This window comes from Falco punctatus (assembly GCF_963210335.1).
Source record: "Falco punctatus genome assembly, chromosome: 5".
Lineage (NCBI taxonomy): Eukaryota > Metazoa > Chordata > Aves > Falconiformes > Falconidae > Falco > Falco punctatus.
Genome location: NC_137584.1, coordinates 90,646,390 through 90,667,769, shown reverse-complemented (window position 1 = coordinate 90,667,769; position 21,380 = coordinate 90,646,390). Strand labels below are relative to the sequence as shown.

The 21,380-nt window shown below is 40.8% G+C and overlaps 1 protein-coding gene across 9 annotated transcripts in view; it reads left to right on the top strand.

The window, feature by feature from the left end:
- EHBP1 (EH domain binding protein 1) overlaps nt 1-21,380 on the top strand; it is a 226,527-nt gene that overhangs the window by 94,926 nt on the left and 110,221 nt on the right. For 8 of the 9 annotated variants that reach the window (XM_080389553.1, XM_080389552.1, XM_080389551.1 and 5 more), the window contains exons 8-10: nt 3,346-3,468; nt 12,620-12,872; nt 19,284-19,470. In XM_080389553.1, coding sequence (XP_080245679.1) covers nt 3,346-3,468; nt 12,620-12,872; nt 19,284-19,470 — 563 coding nt within the window. Of the gene's footprint in view, nt 1-2,538; nt 2,644-3,345; nt 3,469-12,619; nt 12,873-19,283; nt 19,471-21,380 lie in introns of all 9 variants that reach the window. The other variant, XM_080389559.1, reaches the window with a different exon arrangement.

The following is a 21,380-nucleotide window of genomic DNA, read 5'->3' as shown; positions in this document are numbered from 1 at the left end:
TGATGTAAACTTCTGGTACATTTGCTTTTTTTTGTCAGTAGCACCACGCTGCTTAAAGAAAAAACAAACACAACAAACGAAGAGCAAGAGAGAAGGATGAAAAAAAACACACCCGCCTCCAAACCCTGAACCAGTGATTTATGTGACATACTTGTAGAACAAGCTAATATATGTTTGTAGATAATGAGATTTATAAAAGATAATATAGGACGTAAATCTCTAACCTACCATTTCTACACTCCAAAATATGACATAAACCATTTAATATTGTAATGAGAAACATTGTAGTGCATATGGATGTTTAGGTTGGCAGATGGGACCAGGTGATTCAGACCACATCAAAGAATTCCCTCTTTTTAAAGCTCTGAACTTAATTTGTTATTTTCTGACAATAAAAACTGAATAGTAATTGTTTTGGGTTTTTTTTTTTCCATATGCTGGCATAATAAATTGTAAATCATGTCAGCATCTCAGCCTGGTTTAAACTAGTAATTCGTTTGCACTAGTATTTTATAAGGTCAGCTCTGTTTTATTTGAGTATAGCAAAGTATTTTCCATTGTGTATCTTGACTCTTAAAAATTCCCAGAAGATAGTATTGCATTGTCCTGATCTCTAAGGTGTACATGGCGTTGCATACCGAGAAAGTTAGGAGTTTTGGGGCAGTTTTGGTGTTACTGTTTAGGACACTGCTCTTGTTTTGTTGGAGCTAAAAATAAGGAAATTAGGATGGTGGAATCAACTTTGTGTAGATATAAACATAATCCCATCTAAGCAGATTTTTGCTTTAAGGTCAAGAACAGTTAAGGAGGTGTGCTTAAGAGGAATTCTGCCGTGGCTTTGTCATTGTCACAATAGGTTATGTCCAATAGATATTGGCAGAATAGATCATTTCACTCGGTAATTTGCAGATTGGCATATCTTTGCAAAGCAGTTTAAATTTGGGAAAAAAGTTTTTACCCATATGACTGAAATATTTTCAGGTTCTGGACTCTGCTTTTGGCTTCAGGTTCTTTATCCTGTCTGTGAAGGCATGAAATGAAGAGTTGTGCCAGTGTGTTGACTGGTGAAGGTGTTGCTGGGTGATTTAAAAGCACGATTCCCCCTTGCTAGGAAGTTCAGGTTGTCTGTGGGCACCAGCAGTTGGGACAATCACAGCGCTACTGAATTTTCAGCTCAGTCAGGCATCTTGCTGCTTGTAACTAGTGCATAGAACAAAGTCTATGAGAGCCAGCGACAAACACTCACTTTCCCAAACAAAAGCCACATGAGGAAAAAGTCAAGTTCAGGACAGCAGCGAACTGAAAGCGTTAGGAAGTAACCTCTTGTGTACACAAGGAATTGAAGTTTGAAGGAAATCCAAGAATGATTGGCATGAGAAGTGTGCAGTAAAGGCATCTAAGTGGCTTTAGCTTCACTGATGACACCAGAAGACATCATCCATTTATTTCATTGGGAAGAGACGGGAGATGAAAAAACCTGTCAGAGGGGCAATGATGTTCAACAAGCAGGATCATCTCTCCTGCACAGGCTTCTCCTGCCTGTTTGTCAGCTGGAAGGATGAGGGAGACTCCCCACAGTAAGCTATGCATGAGGCCTTTCAGAGATGCCCCAGGCTCAATCCCCATTACTACAGGAATTTATTTGTCCAATGCTGTGGATGGGACTACTTAAGGGGGAGGATCAGAGAGGAATTTTTCCCCTTGGGCCAGAAGACACTAAGACCTAGTTGGTTTTTGTTTCTTGCTTTCCTTCCAGAATTATGGGGGCGTCAATGTCTTGGCTAGAATTAAACATTAATAGATTTTAAAAATTATTAGTTCATGGCAGTTCAGAGCTCTCCGCTGTGGATAGCAGGTGAAATAGGATTTTACCAAACAGTAAGGTATTACTTACATAGCATGTCAGTGGCAAATTCAACCAATACATACATTCAGTATGCATTCTCATAGCACAATACTGATCATATCTTTTAGAACTATTAAATAAATTCAGCTTGTAGGTCAGAATGTAGTGGTGACTGAGTGTAAATGTTAAATAATCAGAATGTGTGTGTATAAATAAATAAATACAATATATAAAATACATATGTATGCATTAGTTTTCTGTAGCTTTAAGGTTTTGAGAGAGAGGTGAGTTATTCTGGGGCTGTTTTGTGTTAATTGACAATGGTTTAAAATTCAGGTTTTCCTCATGAGCAGGAAAAGTCTCTAAATTGTATCTAGTACACCTAAGTTTTGATCTGATGTGCATACTCATCCTCATAAAACTAATTACTGTTGCTGACACCAGGAATCCGGCAAGGTTTTGTTTGTCTGTTAACTGGATTTCTTGTTAAATTATCACTGAAGCACCTACACAGGTGCTTTGCTGTAGGTATATCGTTGTAAGGACTTGTTCTAAATGTATTCTTTTAATTAACTCCGTCTTCTCTTTTACCCTGTCTCTTCCTCGCTGGCTCTCTTTCTAGTAACAGTTTCCACTTCTGTTTCATTAAATGCCCTTGCCTTACGTTTGTCTTGACTGGCTTCTATTTACAGAAATTGTAAACCAGTTGAATGCTCTGAGCAGCTTAGATGAAGATCAAGATGACCGCATAAAGCGAGCAAATATGCCTTCAGCTAAATCAGCCAGTTCCTCTGAAGGTCTATGAGCTTTCCTCCTTTCTTTCTGTTTCTGATTGTCTGTATTTACTGTGACCCGTTACCTTTTGACTCCTGCTTGTATTCAGCTGTCAGTTTTATCTCTGTGCTTCCACCCAGCATGACTCTCAGTAATTTGTAGTGCATCCAACAGGTAACAACATGATAGAGAAAGAGCCTATCTCCTCTACAGCTCTGTTGTCATCTGATAATGAACAAGAAAGAAAAAAAAATTACCCAAAAAAACCCCAAACCACCGCCAGACCCCAAGCCCCTAGTTGTGCAGTCAGTAATACCTGACCTTTCTAAAATGTCTCCTCTCTGATTTTGTGTGCATGTTACATCCAAAAATTAAAATTTCTTGCCAGTAGATAACATGTATGTGAACAATCAAAAAGAAATCACTGTGTTAAGCTTGATAGAGATGTCTGCAACATTTATTTAGTGAAGATAATAGAAGGTTGTCTTAGTAGTCATTTCTGTTATGTGATATTCTAATCAATGAATAGAAATTTCATTCATTTCACTTTTTTTTTCCTCCTTTGTTGGTGTACTTACCGAAGTGCATTAGCTTAGCTGTGCAGTTCGTGCCATACTCTGGTGCAGTGTTTCAAGGGACTGTTGGTAACAGGGGTTTTTGAGCTTGAAATGTGTTAGATGAACAGTTTATATCTATATTAAAACAATATTCCAACTTGTTTGTAGAGCTTATCAATAAACTTAATTTTCTGGATGAAGAGGAGCAAGACCTGGCCAACTCTAGTACGAACCCTTTTGGTGATCCAGACACAACAGAATTAAATCCATTTGGAGACCCTGATGTGGAAGGTAATAGATTTGTTTCACATAATTAATTGCTAATTGCAGATGCTTAATGAAACTTGATTTTTTTTTTTTGCAGGGCCACAAATGAAAATGTTGTTTTCATTAAGTACACTTGTTGCGTGCAGTACTGAGGTAGCCGTAGCAGTAATCCGGTTGCCACTGGAAAATGGATTTATCCTTTGAGTCACATGCTTATGTGTATTTGCCACCGGGGGCTACCAGCTAAGAATTGAACCAGACTTTGAGACCTATCAGGTGTGTTACTATTACTCACCTCCTGTGGTATAAATGAGCAACACATACTGTCTGGTGCCTCTTGTAGCGAATAGTAAATACAAGCGTTCCATGTGGATGCTGTTTTATATCAGAATTTCCATCACTGCATCACAGCTATTCTTGGTTAGCACTAATCTTCATTATTATAATTTAATTTTATCTCTTTCATTCTTCTTTTTTTTTTTTTTGCTTTTATGGCTTCCTCAGTTAAGCCATCTGGCATTGTGCCTTGCACCACGTGGCAGATGTTAATCTCCTTTCCAGACCAACATGCCCGTTCTTGTTCTGTTTGAGTGAGAAATACAGCCCCTCTAAGTTTTTAATCTGATAAGACTACATCCATAAGGCCAGAAAGGAGCACCAAGACAGCAGGCACCTCTGCTGTCCCCAACTCCACGTCCAGATATGCAGACTTCCCTCTGCTGTCATCAAAAAAAAAAAAAAAAGGTGTATGACTGACTGACTTGGCAGCTGCTCAGAATGCCAATCGATAGTTAATTCTGAAGGTTGAAGCCATACTGTTTTTTTTCTTCTGTTCAAAGCTCCAAGACTTTTCTTCCCACAGAAGTTATCAAGGAGCGTTTGCCACCTTTGACCAAATGGCAGGAGCCAGTCTGTGGTGGCAATAGAGACGCAGCACACTGAGCAGGAGCAGCCCAGGGTACAGCCATGGGACTGCTATCGCCAGGGCTGATGAGGATGCATTTCTGAGCTGCGGTTTCCACCTGGGGTTACTCTCTTTCTCTGGACAAGCTGAACGCTGACTCACAACACAGCTTTTCTGCCTTGGGTGTCCAGAGAGGCTGACGTGGGTGGTAATCAAAGTCCTGTCGCACGTTGGCTGTGGAGTCTCATAGCCTGTGTTTCTGAAACAGGGACACTTCACTGTCTTCTGTTTGGCTGTTGAAGCCATAAAACCGCTATCCCAGGCCTCTTCTCCCTCCTAAAAAGTCGCTAGGTGTTTCTAGAGCTGCAGAAGGGCGTTGCTTCCGCTTTCTAGATACCAATACGTATGGATTACATTCTGGTGTCTGGATCTTTGGCTTCATTTCCTGTCTGTTCCTCGGCTGTGAATTCCCTTAGGATCATGGAAGGAGGCAGAATTACCTATTCTCATCCACACACATCACACGTCCGCACACAACTTGCTCTACAAGACTCAGCATATATTCCTTTCTTCCTTGTCTGCTCTAGAAGGAAGAGCTCCCTTCTCCCCAGAGAAAGCTGTACAAATCCCATCCTACCTAAACTGCTGTCTTCCAAACCCAGCTTTTCCTTCCTTTCCAGAGAGAACCTGCTCTGGCAGAAAGCAGCAGGTGTTCTGGCCACAGAATATAGGGGCCGAGAGTCTGTTCCTTCCCATCTCAGGGACAGGGAGATGCAAACTGGGGTTGTTTCACAGCACCAGAGTAGCTTGACACCTGTCACGGTCACTGAGCAGCCTGCAGCCAAGACACCAGCCTGCTGATGTTCCCAGAAGACCTGTGAGGTATGTGGGGCATGTTTTTTCAGTCACTTCTGGTCCCTTTGGTGGCACCTAGGCTTTACTGCCATCATCATTTACAGTCATGGGTACTTCTCCGTTCCTCTGGGTCTGTTCTGTGTACTGGGACAGTCCCAGGGCTCAGGCTGTTGGTCCCCAGAGGAGTCCCATCTGCATAGCTGTGGACAGCAGTGCTGAGCTGTTGGGTGTGTGTGTACCAAACAGTCCTCCCACACACTGTCACCATCGTGCAGCAGTCAACGTACAACAACACGACAGTGATTTTGATAAACAGGGTGTCGCTAGATTCTTCCTACTGTGTCATAAGGTGCTTTTTATTTGGGAGGGATGGAGCTTCTCTCAGGTTCATGTGACGGCAGCGTGTCTTCCTGGAGCACGGAACCGAGTGGAAAATCTGAGGTGTTTCAGGCAGTCAGACCAAGAGCGGGACATCTGGTGTGGCATTTTTAAAGCTTCTACTTTGATCAGTGGCTCCCCAGGGATTCTTCTGGTCACCTCCGGCCCCTCTAAGCGCTGGCCCTTCCACTCCAGAGCTTTCTTGTCCCTGTAACGGGCAGTGGTTGTGTTCCTCTTCCCTTGCTAGGCCTTCTTGACCTGTGCCTTTCCGCCAGTTGTCTTCCTCCACAGAAAGTTGAGGGGGGAAAACCAGTGCTGAGACAAATCGTATAAGACGGCTCTGGTCTTCAGCAACAGCAGGAATCTGCTGTGTATGTCTGTGGTTAATTGGATCGGTGTCTCTACATGGGGAGTGCCTAGACTTCACTGTTTTGGGGAGATTTCCCTTGGTTTTGGACTACATGTTGAAGCCAGGCAGCACCGGAGCTGTTCTCGCCCTCTTGCCCTCCCCCCCCCCAAAGGCTGCCCCATTTGTTTCCCATCTGGCCACAGGTATATTCCCACACGTGTTAGGATGTGTCTTTGAGACCTCAGTGGAACTTCTGTTGCTGCCATCTCTTTTTAGAAAGTTCCTTGAGACTACGCTTGCCTGTTTGCATTTGCCTCTTTACATGAATGTGACCTTTTCGGTGGCCACCCCAGGAGCCTGAGAACATGACAGAGGTTCAGGAGTTTAAGGCAGGCTTCCTTCTACAGGCTGAAAGAGTCTCATTATCTGTTTCACTTGTCTTGTGATGTGTTTAAATCAGGTGATTAACCTTTTATATGGGCAGGGATGAAGTATTTTTCTATTTACTACATGTTACTCTGCTTTATCTTTTCATCTAGACAAGCAAATTCTTGAATTTAGACTTTTTGGAAGTTCGGAGTCTTTCCATAGAATTTGTTACTTAATTTCCCCAAGATGTACAGAGCAGCCATCTGGAGCTTCCTTCCCTGAGTATTTTGCCACAAGACATTAGGAGGCATGATGTGCCATTTGGCAGAGATATTCCTATCAAGCCTGTAACCTGTGTGCTTAGTGAAAGAGTGCTTAGAGTCACCCAGGGTATGAATATGTATGTATTGACAGTCACTCAAAGAGAAGGGAGGATTACTTGCCAGTAGATACCTGTTTCCTAGACAGATATTTCTTGTGCCTGTTCACAATCCAGCTACTTTCCCTCTATCTTCCTAATCCTGTAATCAGCTCACCCTGGGAATGCATGCGGGGTGGAGAGAAACTAAAGGTGTGAGAGCTCCCAGCATCCCTGTGCACGCTGTGGGTGCGGTGCGTGGCAGAGGTCATCGGCAAGCTGCCTGTGGATGCTGCTGTGGTTTAAAAAGCCCTTGGCGTAAGTGATCTTACACGCACAGTGGAGTAAATGTGCGTATGAACAACTCACCTCAAAAAAATCTGCAGCTGTGTTTCTGTGGTTGGCATGTCAAATTGAGGCTTATTCCCTTTGTACGTAGTAGGTCAGCTAGACACTAGAAATCTGGGAAGTCAAAAATAATCCCTTGGAAATGGTGTATCTCCACAGCTTTATGCTAGACAATACAGGTGATCATATGGGGGCTGCCTCTTGGATTGTCTTTTAGTCACGTCACAACAGAACTCTAAAATCAGTTAATTTTTGTGCAGAATATTTTAACTTGGAAGTAAACATATACAGCAAATGCAAGTAGAAAACAACAACATGCTTTCAGTGCTCCAGATGTTTTTTTAATTAGGTGGGGCATGCAAATTGTGAAGTTGCATATGACCAATACAAGTTTCCTGCAACACACCTGAGACATGAGCATAAGTATTTGCTGGCACTGCCTCCCCCTTTCATTTAAAACGGCATTTACCTTACCAATGGGTTTCGTTGCTTTGTGTGAGACTTCTGAGCTCCTTGCAGCATGTGGTACGCTGCAAATGAGAACAGTACTACAACGCAGTGCCAAACCCCAGCATCCTTCTGGGATAGTCCTAAGGAGAGCGGTACAAGAACCAATGCAGAGGAAAATGATTACTCTGTCCCTTCTCCTTGTATTTCTTGTGAAGTGTGATGTGTTGCTGGTGTGAGTATTAATAAAAGTAATAGAAAATCATTAGTGGCTTATAGGGAGGCTCATCATTATGCTTTCTAGAAGTACTGGGAAGTTACATTTTTATTCTGCACTGTTTGTTACACTGCTCACATCACCGTTGTGACCGTGTGCCTGCCAGTAGTGCGGTAAATGGCATAACTAAATACCTTTCACATGTGGCTTGGTCTTTCATCCCCTGCCAAGGGGAAAGTGCTATGTGTAATGTTTTGGTGGGGGTTTTGTTTGTTTTTTAAGAGATGTGTCACAATATGTTTGTGTTACAAAAGGCAAGTGGGTTGAAGGGCAGGGTGATTTTTGGAGATCCTCTGGGAACTAGAAGGCTGATTGTGCAGATGGGTAGTGCCAGAATGATTACTATCACGAGCAGCCTTTCTCAGTGGAGTCAGGGCAAGTAATGTTTCCAGAATCTGGCACCGGAGTCACTGGTGCTTCTGCTGTAGTAATACTTCTACATCTCCTCTTGTCACTCCTACCCCTGTGGCTTTATTACTTAACCATGTAAAATTATTGTGTGTTTGACCCTTGGAGTGCCAAACTGCAAGCATCTTTTTCCTCCCCCCTTTTTTTTTTTTATATCAGTGTAGAGAACTGCAATTAAAAAAATGAGTTCCAGTAGAGACTGGAGTCTGGTGTTTTCAGGCATGCTTAATAATTAGGGGGAAGCAGGGAAATACGTGTCGACTCCTTAGTGTAACATCAGCTTGAAGAGGGAAATAAGCCCCTTTTAAGCTGTTACATATACATCTTCCCCAAGTGTACTTCCCAATGTCATTAGGTCCTTGAGAATATATGAGTGTCTTTGTTGCAGAGAAGGTGGCAGTGCCTGTGGCTTTAAGAGCAGTGTTGTTGAGTCACCATCCCAGCAATTTAAGGTGTTACAGAGGCTCATGAAGTGATGACTGACACTTGACGTAAGAACCTGTCCTAAAGGGTTTCAGGGACCCCATAGGAGATAGCCTGGGTGGGGACCCTCGTGGGGACTCTCCCTCCTGTGGGGACACTGAAGGAAGCAGAGAGGGGAAAAATAGTGTCCTGGATGGCAACAGGAGAGAGAATGAGCAGCCAAGTGAGTTCTGGTTGAGCCCCTACAAAATTCTGCCTGTGAAAGTGTCTTGAAAATGATATTTTTAGAAGCTCTTTTTATTTTACCCTGTGTGTAGGATTTGGTGAAATCTTTTAATTAATAGTAAGCCAGAGGTCTCTGAGTGCTGATCTGCAACACTGTGTGTGTAAGGCCAAACCTGTAGTTACTGTTGAGCTAATGAACAGGAGAATTTTGTCCTAATTAGGGTTACAGCACTTGATCCGTAGTGTTGAAATAGAAAGAATTGCAAAAACCATTTGCATTGCCCCTTAAAATCTGTCAGACTTAAACAAGCATTTAACTTGTTCCCAGGAGACTGTTAAAAGCGAATTAAAAGAAGTGTACAGTATAGTTTCAAGAGATTGTTTCCCTGAATGTTTTTAATTTCAGGAAATATTACTGACATAACTTCTAGTAACATTTGTTTGAATATTGCTGGTGAGTTATCAGCAAGTTTTGCTCAGATGTGATAATGTGTATTTATTGACAGATTCATGTGCAGTTGCAGTTGATCTGTCATATGCAGTTGCAGAAGCACGTATTTGTAGTAGCGCACTCTCTTGATAAAATATTTTAAGATTTGAGCAAAGTATAAGTAGCAAAAATTTTGGTTAAAATGTCATCAATGAGTTGTACAATTTGAACGAGACATACAGCAGTCATTTTTCTGCATTTCATTAGGTCACTTCTGCTTTTTATATGAAACTGTCTTTTGAGGGCAGCTCTCAAAAGCGTTTCTGCTTCGCCTGGTTCATCAAATCACTAAATGTGTGGCTAGTATTCTGACCACCATGAGCTTCAAGTCACACGTAGCTATGCAGTAAGGGTGGGATTTGGCTCGCCTGATTTTAGAGATTAACAGTTTGACCACAGCTTATAAGCTTTGGCTGTAAAGGGGCAGGTAACCACACTGAGGACATCTCAGGGCAAGCAGGGTAAAACTTTTGCTTGCCATGACCACCTGCACTGGACACTGTCGTGCTCTAAGTAAGCCAATGTAGAACTTCTTTTCCGGTTTTATCTTAAAATACATGAAAAAATACATTTAAAATGTTGGACTCTGATGTATTTCATCTATAATACTGTCAAATTTGATTTGATCATATTTGTGTTTTTAAGAATTTGTGCCTTGAATGATTTCTTTTCCCTTATCACTTAAACTGTAGACCTTCAATATTATTCTGTTGTGGCTTTCTCTGAAACATCTTTCTTATAAGGATGCAGGCTTATGAACAGATCACCGCGCAGACTAGGGTGTGAGCTTAATACCCATCACCTACTGCAGTAACTACCCTTTCTCCCAGGATAAGTACCCAGTAGTTTATTCCCTTTTATTAAGGGATAAGCGTGTTGTATTTACTCTGAGGTAGGAGCGAATGTATACACTACAGCTGACATACTGCAAATACACACCCTAATTTATCCTGGAGTAGTTTTGTCTCTATGTCCATCTCCTGAGACACAGCTGAAACGTTGCTTTATAACATTCAGGTGAGGCTTAACCAATTTAAACAGTAACAGAACCACTTCTTTAGGTTTAGCTGAGACTACTCTTGCAACCTCGATTATTTGTGGGTTTTACAGTTAGTCAGAAACATTTGATAAATTAGTTATTTTTAGAAGACTTTTTAATAGTGTGAAGACTGACCATTAAGCATAATAACTTCTTGCGATCTCACTTTACCTTTGTCTCATCCCATTTCAGTGCAGTGTCTGGTTTACACTTCTCCTCAGTCTCCCTTTTTACTCCGGTTTTTGACTTGCAACAGTCTTAGCTGCATTCTGAAATTGAAGTTAAATATAAGAACTTACAAGTTACATAAGAGATAGATGTGTACTGTATATGTTGCTTCTACAATGCTGAGTTGGACCAGGTTGCTGAGGAAATAAACTGCAAACCTCACCTGGAATTAAAGGAATTTTTTAAAAGTAATTTTCTGAATAATCACCATAGGGAAATCCCACAGGCACAAGCACCGTGTGTAGTTGCAAGCCTGTCTGCTAGTTAAAACCTGCAATATTGTCTGGCAAAGTACAATTTTATTTTGTTTCACCAGCTGAACTCGCCCTCAGTCTCAGATGAGTGAATTATCTCCCGAGGGTCCACATTGGGCTTAAGTAATATTTTGATTAATTTATTCTGTTATTCCAGCCAAACCCATTTGCTTTCTACTTTCTGACCACAGAGGAATGATGCATTGCTTCAGAAACAGACCTTTAGACATAGTGTAGAAAACAATGTGATAACGTAGTCTTTGAGGTTCAAATGTGAAGAACCAAGAAGAAGAGCACTAGAAACGTGAGGTTCTTCCTAAAATGACATCTTTCCAGTCCCTGGTAGGTTTCATTTTTTCTGAGAAGGACTAAAGCCTTTCCTGCTCAAGCCTTTGCCCTGGTCTAGTGGCTAGTGACTACTCCAGTGCAAGATAGGGGAGCTGCCACCGGCAGCAGGGGACCATGTTCCTGTCCAGCTGGGGTGGCTCTGGTCCAGACTGTAGGTGGTAGTCAGTCACACTGCCTGAGGTAGGGCTGGAGACGGGGTGAACTGGAGGTTTACTGGCAGAATAGGGCACACTTACATTTTCTAACTATTGACCAGGATTACCAGCTTCAGTACATCATCCATCCAAAATCGTGTAATGACAGCGCTGTTCCTTACGCTGCCCCTTCCCTGTGTTAGTTGCGTGACTAGTGGTTTTGTCTTCCTGAATATTTGTTTAGTGACAAACACAGTTGGAACTCCATCTTTTGATTTTTGAGAGCCTTGCTACGAATAGCTTCTAGAGTTTTTCTTTTAAAGCTAAAAGGTGTGCGCTTTGTTCAGTTTAGGAACCATACATCTGAAGAAGAAGCACATTTTGTTAAGAATTATGTGGGACTGGTTATGGAAATTGAGGTTTTAATGACATTACGCTGAATTTCCTATTTGCATTGATTTTGAAAGTACATCAAATCCAATCTCGAACTGAGCTTCTGATCATTTGATGCTGCAGCAAGAGTAAGATTAACATTACTAAGTGTCTTTGTAAGAAATGATGTATTGCTGTATGGGCATTTGTATTCTTCGATATCCAGCAGCCATTCACTTTTGTGTAATGTTCTTTCGGTGGTGGCTGTTACTCTAAAGAACTGCATGCAGCTCAGGTTGCTAATAACTTCTTGTTGTACAGCCCAAATAATGGATAAGTAATTTGATTATCTGCCTCTTTAGGGTTAATTTAAATTCATTTTTACTGTGAAACTATGTATTGTTAACAGGAGCAGTTAGCAGTGAAAATATGTATGTTTTGAAATGTAATTACTGGTCATACCCAGTAACTGGTTTTTTAGTTCAGTTCATTTAAGAAATGAAAAGACCACCTACTTACTGTCACCATTTTTAATATCCAGTAAAAGTAATTTTATTAGAAAATACAGGATATATTTTTCTTTATTAAAAACTCAAATAAATAATTAAGAACATTTTGTTAGGATACAAATTGGCTAATAGCTTGGGAAAATGTTTTAAAATCTGTTGCGATACCATTTATATGACAAATGAGAACTAATAACTAATCAGGTTGAAAGAGCTTTAGCAAGGAGAAAATGAAACCTATTCAATATACTCTAGATGAAATGACCTTCTGAAAGACCTATTTTCGAATAAACAAGGTTACTCTGTAAATAAATAAAGCGTGAAAATTCATCTGAGGATAGGACTTTATGTATTGAGAGTTAAGAAGCAGACCTTTTCATAAGCCTTCAAAATATAAAGATCTGATAAATGGTCTCAAATTTTTTCTGTTAAATATTTTCAATATTTTCTTGTTATTTGGTAGAACCGGACACTGAAATAGCTTCATCTTCAAAGCCTGAAGAAAGTTTCTACGCTGACAATTACAATCCCTTCAAGGATGAAGATGCCCCAGAGTACTTGAACCCATTTGATGAGCCAGATCCTGAGCCTGAAACATTTATAACTGTAAGAGATTCTCCTCCACAACCTGCAAAAAGGAAAAACGTCAGACCAGTGGATATGAGCAAATACCTCTATGCAGATACCTCTAAAGCTGAAGAGGAAGAGCTAGATGAGTAAGTATGATTCTTCATCTTTGAGCAGCTTTGGGAGCATTACTGGGATCCCTGGCTTAATCTTGAGGTGTATTGGGTCTAATCATGATGATCCATAATCACCTCCTTAGGCAGCTCAGCAGCAGGAAGTGCCATACCCCCAAGTCATGCTCTTCAGCTGAATGTGATCAGTTAGGAAACTTTTCTTTGCCTCATTGATAGTAAATTACTTGATAGGGAACAAGTCCATGTGCGTTTTTGGCACTTCGTCCCCTGGCAATCGCAAATGAGTCAAAAAGTAAGGAGCGGCAGAGCTCGGTCCTTCCTGTCCTTTTGGCCGTTATTTTTAGCATGTAAAATAATGGGTTTTGTCCATTATGATGGAGAGTTTGTTTAATATTGGTGCAATATGTAAAAAGGAAAAGCGTTTCGCAACCTGTAGAGCACGTTTTTGAGCATCTCATAACACTGAATCTCTGTATGGGAAAGATAACACCATATGCACTTTCTCAGTTGTTTCTTTTATCATAACCACACACAAAACTTCTATAAACTCACACTGACTGCCTTATATTATTGTATAGAAACCTGACAAGGAGTGAGAGCTTTTTGCAACAGCTGTGCAGCTTGGGAGGTTTGAAGGTATATACTTACTCCTTGTTTGTGGCCATTAGTCACCAACCACACTACTCGAGAGACAGTTTATGGTGATTACATGCAAGCAGTTTTACAGACAACAACTGTAATTAACATTTAGATTTACATTATTTTTTAATGAGATTTATCATGGCATGACATTTGCATTGCTTTCGTATTCAGTATTGATACAGGTGTCTTATCATCATCTTTGTTTCCTCCGTTTATAGCTATGTTCTAGGAATTGAAGGATTCCCTTGTGCTCTAATAGAAATGTATAGAGGACCCTTCAGGGTTTTTTTTTTCCTTTTAAAGCTCTGTGGCCGTGGATGATTTGTTGTTTGCTCGGGGTGGGGGGGGAAAGGGCACTGGGGACTGATGCCTCTGCCAGCTCCATTCATCAGGGCAGTGCCTGAACAAATAGCATTGGCTGCTGTGTCTTCAGAGCTCAGTGTGATCACACTGGGGACGGTCACACCAGGCATCCCTGATCATTCACTGATCACCAAAGTCCGCAGGGAGAAAAAATATGTATGCTTTACACCCACAAAGATATGGGTATAGAGGACAGCAAAGACTGAGGAGAAGAGCAGAAAGAGCAAAATCTACATGGATGGGCAAGTGAAGAATTTTATCTTTTATATTCAAACTCACATTTCCACCCTGTGCCAAATGAGCTTGCAGCAGTGTTGTAACAGGCAGCCTTGTTTTTTCTGTGTACTGGACTGTAGATTTCTCTAGCCCTTTGTTTACAACAGCTGCCGTATTTTAATGACCCCATTTTCTTTATTCCTCCTGCCCCCTGCCCAAGGATAAAAATAAACTCCCCATAGGTAGATTCTCCTTGAACATAAATCTGATCTGTACTTTCCTTATAAAAACAATGTCCCATACAAAGATGGAAGGATAAGTCAAAAAGCACTGTAAAGTAGTTTTTTGTGTCTTTAACATGAGCTTTTTATGTCCTGACCCCCAAAGTAGCTCCCTGCTCACGTTTTCCTCCCAGGTTACAGGAGCACCATGTCATTGAAAAAGACGTGGAGACCATTTGTTAAACGTATTGGGTAGGACTGTGGCAAGGAGAACCTTTGAGTCTTTATATTGAAATGCTCTGGAAAAGTAAGTGTAATAATAAAACTCCAGTCTAGGAACACAGGACTTGTGTTACTAACTCACACCTACAAGCATTATTATGCCTTACCTCATGTCATTAATTTTCAAATTCTGCTAAGGTACGGTACAGTGAGCACCAAAGGAAAGATTTTCCTAGGCAGTGCCAGCTGGTAGTGTTTGTGCGCCCTGAATCATGAGGGTTTATGTCCAGATGTGTATTGTTTCTTACCTAATGTGAATATTGATGCTTTTATTATCTACGTAAGTGGCTAATTTTCCTCTACATCCTGTTGAAGTCTAGGCTTCAGTGTCAATTTGTGGCAGACAGTTCCCCAAAAAACCAAGATCTTATATGAAATGTGTTTCCTTTTATTGATTGTAAGTAAGTTACCTTTCCAATCCCATACGCTATCTCTTCTGCTGGCTTATCAAAACAACAATTAGTAGTGTTGGATTTATCTGCCATAAACAGTTGGTGTGTTGTGTATCTCTAGCATGTTCACCATTACTTGTCGCTTGTCTAAATGGTGCTAACTTTTTCAATCTCTCTTCATACAGAAGTCTCTTCATCTCTCTAATCATTTTCACCGCACGTCTCTGGACCCTGTTATTTCTTCTGCTGTGTATCTATATTAAGATGTGTTGACTTGGCCTGAGCAGTTTATTCAAGACAAGGCTGAACAACTGAGTCATATCACGGCATTAGAAAACTTTGCATATTATTTTCAACCTCTCTCCTAGCATCTTGTCTTTTGATTATTTTTTGTTTTGTTTTGGGTAGTTTTTAATCATTTTTGACTACTGCTGGTCCAGTGCTCTCCCCAGGAGTGCTTTTGAACCTGATAGATGGAGGGCATGAGAAATAGAAGACTCCTGAAAGACACTCGCTGTCGCTCAGGAAATACATTGTGTTTTTATCGCTGTGTCTTAAATGTTTCATCGGAGTTCACTTAATGCACCACTCGGCATTTTCCTCTCCTATTTTGTGTAAAGCATGATGATGTGTCGTGGGAACATGGGCACATCAGTTAGCATCAGGACCCTTGTCCCACTCTACTCTGGCAGATCCCTAGGTCTGATCCTGGACTCGGAGCTTACTCAAAGTGCCCCAAGAGCTGAACTCTGACTCCAGTTTTGTAACAGACTCTCATTGTAATCTTGGAAAAGGTACTTACCCTTACTGCGCCTCTGTGAAAGATTTACCTTGGGTAATTGGCTTAATTGAAACATATTTCACTCATGGTTGTGAAGATAATGTAGGATTTCACAACACGCGTAAGCAAAGTGTCGTCACAAGCGTAAGCATAATGAGGCATTGCATGGTGCAGAGGGACTTAAGTGAACCAGTACATACATTCTGCTGTAAAGCTACACTCTCAAAACATACTTCCTCTGGCTAAATTCCCATACCTAGTAGAGAACAGGAACACATTTTCCTTTTCTTCCTTTGGGCATTTGCATCTTAGTGTAACATTCTGCTTTTGCCTTTTTTAATTTTCTACATTAAAATCAAAATGGTAGGTGGCTACCTGGTAATAAAGGAGAGCACAACTTGCTACGTTAAGTTTAATTATTTGAAAATGGCATAGCTCACAACTACTTAAAGTATAATGCTTTCAGCCTTAGTACTTCTGATTGGTAATGCCTGATCTTTTAACCCAGCCACACTGACAGCTTTGGATTTCCTCCTCAATAAAATGTTGATTTTTATGTATTTTATTTTTCTAGTTAACCAGTAACTCTGATAAAAATAATTTTCAAATTGGTCAGAATAAAACTTGCTTTCAGATACTGTTTGGCTCTGTGGCTTCTTATCTAGTTAATCAATGCATGGCTTAGGATAATGCTGTCTGGTTGGAAGACTATCGAGTTGCCATCTATTGGAGCTGCCTGTTGCACAAGAAGCCACAAGCCACCACAATGCCAGTGGCAGCTTAATACCAGGTAGTTTGTCAGGTTTGGGGTTTTTTTAATTTTGTGGTGGACAGAGTCGAATATCTCTTTGGGCAGATTGTGTTGTATGAATCAATTAAGTAACTTCACATAAGCAAAAAGTATGGGAGTTGACCTCAGAGAAAAGTGCTTTAGTATTTTTCAGCTAAGGCTTTTTTCAGCCAGGCTTTTCCCATGCTTAGTTGCTTGTATAGCCATGTGGAAGCTTTTGGATGAAACTCTGCTACATGTATCAGCAGAACCCCCTGCCTTTAAAATGTAAGCCTCTTTGGGCAAGAACTCTTTTGGAGTTTTCTTAATTAAATTTTTTAAAAATTAAACTTAATTTTTCAATAATCTTCCTCGATATTTATAAGACCAATTAAAAGTGGTGCAGAGGGGAAGGCGGAGAGTAACGTGCGTGTGCGTGTGTGTGTGTTCTGCCCATACTATGAGCAAAACGTGAGGGTTTAGGCTGGCTTTCAAGTAAGTTCTTCAGGAGAAAAGGCAGTCAGTTGTCTCCTCGTAGCACTTCCTTCTGGTGCCTGCACTAGAGTACTGTTCTTCAAGATCATGCACACAGCGCAGACCATTCTGGAGCATAAAAATTCAAAATATGGTTCTTCCAAACTTTTTTGCTCTCATTGATAAGGTGTTGTTTTTTCTTGCACCAGATTCATTTTAACACCTTACAAATACACCTTTCTAATTCCAAGTACACAGAGGTAAATTACTTGCCTGCCAAACATGCTGTGGCTGTTGGCTGTTCAGAAGGCTAACTTGTTGAACTAAAGAAAACCTTGTGCTCTCCTGTAGAACACATTATTCTTCAGCCTTTATTTCTTTTATCTTCATTTTCACCTCCCTTTGAACTTTCTGGTGTCTGAAGACAGCTGAGCTGGGCTGTCAGCTAAATTAGAGCTACTGACAGCTAGGTGCATTCTCCACTCCAGCCTGAATACCCTCCTTTTGCTACTGCCTCCCGTGGAAAACACCCATCCGTTTCTATTTAACTTGTTATTTTGATGTTGCCTTTAGTTTTGATTGCAGTGGTGGCTTTGTGCTTGATGGGCAGCAAAGTGGGAACACGTGAAAGTTGCCTTCAGTCAGCAGATGAGTTATTTTAGTGCTAGTCTTTCCTTTCGCTTCGGTATCTGGATTTAGATCTCTCTCTCTGTAACAAGCTGCAGCACATTCTCCAAAAGGTCTGGAGGTTTGAAGCCCTGTCTTCGCTTACATGCTTCAGTAAACTTTGCCTTTCAGAAGTAGACTTATTTTCTGCATTGTGGGTTATTAGTTGTGTGCTTTTTCTTGGTGGAAAGAGGACGACGGTAAACCGCATTAAAATAAATTATAAAATCAGTCCATAAGACTGAAAGACATGTTTTCATACTAAAAGTACACAAAGCTGAGAGAAAATTGGTGCTGTGTGAAGGTCAGCTGGATGAATAGTTGTTTTTTTGCTTGTGCCCAAGTTTTGCTGTTGTAGTTCTTTAAAAACAGTGTGTAGTAGCTCATGACTCTTAACCTGAGAGGAAATTTGTAAATGAGTCCAGCTACGTAGGCTCTTCTCTAATGCTGTATGCACTGTGGTTTCCATCCAGAGTTGAAGTCAAAGGACTGAGGTTATTTGTCATGATTAGTTGTGCTTTATATAACTGTATGCAGATAGCTCTTTGGGAATTGCAGTGACTTGGTTACATAAACATAGTTTGAGATATATGATAAATATATCTTGCAGGGAAGGTATGGACTAGAAATGAATTAATTAACATGTCAGTTTTGTAATTAACCGTCCAGTTTGGGATTGCAAAATATGAAAAGCAAAGATTATGAATAAAATAATTCAGTGAGAGAAGGTTCCCATAAGCATCCTTAGTGGGGTACGAATTTGCTGGCTTTCGAAGCATGAGGTAGAAGCCATTATTTAATGTACTATTGATTGAATATTTGATGTATCAGACAAATAGATGAAACTTGGAAGTGCTGTGGAAGCATTTTACTTAGGGTGGAACAAATGCGGAGTTGGAACATGAACGCCAGAGTTAAGAAGAAAAATTCTTTGGACTGCGTCCACGTGGTGGAAGATGTTTACTGTGTTCCTTGAATGGGCTTTAGTTATAGAAGCACTTTCAAAAGAGAGGGATGATGGCTGTTGGTGTCTGTAGAGAGGTATACTCAAGTCAGCTGTGGTTTTCTTATGCAATTCTCTTATCCAAAGAGTGTTCTTGAACTGGTGTGGTGCCCGTACGCTGCAGAGCTTAAAATACCCCGTGTGGGTTGCGTGCCGTGGAGGCCCGGCTTTTGGCCTGGCAGCGAGAGCCAGGCCCCTGAGGCCGCACGTGAAGTGGCCCGGTTCCGCAGTCTGTTCCAGCGACGGATTCTTCGTTCTGTTAGAATATTAAACAGCCAGAAACTTGTCTCAGATTTCTCGGTATTAATCTTGTCTGTAAATCAGATCACCCTTTGATAGATAGTGAAGTATAACTGAAGAGTGCCTTTTCAGCAACTGATAGAATTTCAGTAAGTTACAGGATTTTATAACATTTACAGTAATTCTGACCTAATGCAGTTCTAACTGTTGTAACTCACTTTTCGATCATGAAAAAGCAGTATCTAAAAGGATATAAAAGCAAAACATGTATTTATGTGGGATAATAGAAGTATTTTAGTCATTGACTGAACAGGTCTTATTTTTGGTTTTAATTCCAAGGAGACAGCAAAGAAATATGTTTCCCTTCTTTTAATTAGATCAAATCCGTTTTATGAACCAAAATCAAGCCCTGCTTTAATTAAAGTTGCTCCGCCACAAGAAGCAGAAAAGAAGGTGAAAAGAAAGGCTCCTGAACCACCAAACCTCTTGCCAAAGACAGAGACCGGCATGGGTGAGAACGTGTCAGCTATTCCTGCATCGAGGGAGCTCTCTTCCTCTCCTAAGGTAGGTTTTTCATGCCAACATTTCGTCTTTCTTATTAACAGTACCTTTATGTGTATTGTAGACATCCTATTTATTTCTGCAGGCCATCTTAAAAGCATTGCTTATACTTAATAAGGTGTTGGCTCATCTCTGTTCGCTTGCTGGTTCATAGGGAGAGACCAGCAGTAGGAGCTTGCATCTTTTTTCTTTAAGGATTTAATGACAACAATATCAGCAACTGCAGTTTCAAAGAAAAGAGTCTTATAGTAACAAATGTTATGGGACAGCTGGATGTGCCATCGAGAGGGAAGAAAATCACATTGAACAATACATTGTCTTGATCTATTGTAATGCCACTAAGCCTTGCCCATGTTGAAGAGTCTGTCTCTACATTTCTGTCATAAATCTGGGTTTTAAGAGCTTAGTACTGGATACCAGTTTTTTGTATTTGGATTTATATATGTCCAATTCCATAGGTATGTCAAAGTAATTTTAAAAAGAAGTCTACTTTAAATCAGATTAACTGTTTATTAGGGGTGTCCAGGCTAAGCATGCTTATATATGCACATGCATCTGTGTCAAGGGGAAATAGGAGTTAACTGCTGTTGAAGAGGGCAGTGTGAGACGTAGGTATTTTAGGATTACAGCAGCTAACTTCTCTTGGTGTGAATTTCAGCTCCAGTGTTTCAGCAGTTAGCACCACTTACGCTTTTAAAAACATATTAAGCGTTTAATAGCTATGTTAATGGACCCTTCTTAAAAATGAATTTGATACTTGCTGACTGCTCGTTTTGAAGGGTAAGAAGATGAGGACAGAAGGCTTTTCTTCCAGCACATCTCGCCCAATTTATGCATCTTATCATCTGTTTTGCCTTGTATTGCTGTACTTTCATTTATGAATTGAATGAAACTACTTGTCATACTTATCATTTCATTGCTTAATTACTCACCCAGGTTGCTGACACGTCCTTGTCTGTTCAGGCTCTTCATCTTGCTGTCATTTTACTACTCACTCAGGGTAAAGAGTATGAGACCAGAAATCTGATCTGGTGTGTCTGTTTGTATCTGCTCACAGCAAAACAACGTAGTAAAGCCACAAGCACAATTCACAAGTTACTCTTAATATGCAGAACCACAACCAGGGAAATATGAAATCAAAGCATAGCAGTTTCATAATGTTCTGAGGTGGCGTTCGATGCTCTTCACTGGAGTTTCTGTATGAAATATATTGGGCATTATTCCATTTCTGGAGTCTGGCCCTCGGGTCATAGCAAAGTGGCCAAAGTAAAGCACTCTGGTACTACCAGGCAGAGGAAAGACATCTGTGGAGGAGATTTTATCAGATTGCTTGATGGAGGTTGTGCCCCCATTGCTCGTTGTTTGAGAGGGGTCTTTTACAGGTCTGCATCCCAGGAAGTGTGTCTTTCTGCTTTATTTCATGTCTTTGTCATGCTGAAAGAATGTATTACTACTGGGTTTGGTGGTTGTAGTTTTTGTCCACTCCAGACTAAGTTTTAGATTGTTGGAAAGCTGGAATTGATGAAGAAACAGCGCAGGATTGAACTCGCTGAGGAGACTGTACTGTTACAAACACAGTCAGGTAGCTCCTGCTCTTACGCAGGGTGTTAGTTCCCCGATATTTCAGAACCTGCCTGCTTGCCGCTCACCTCCGATACTGGTGCTGAGGCGCAGCTGAGATCAGTCAGGGTCCAAGTCCTGAAACACTGATATTCATTAGGGCTACGAGGGAAGATGGAGCTCTGTGCTGACCTTCTCTCATACAGGAAAGCTATAATTTTTTTACAGGATTTTGGAGGATATGAGGCCATTAGGGAAGGCTCCAAAGCAGATGTCCTGGTTTATTATATTACAGCTAGAGTGGAAAGTTTTGCTGACTGGGTGTGTTAAAATATTGTACGGTCACTTGCAAT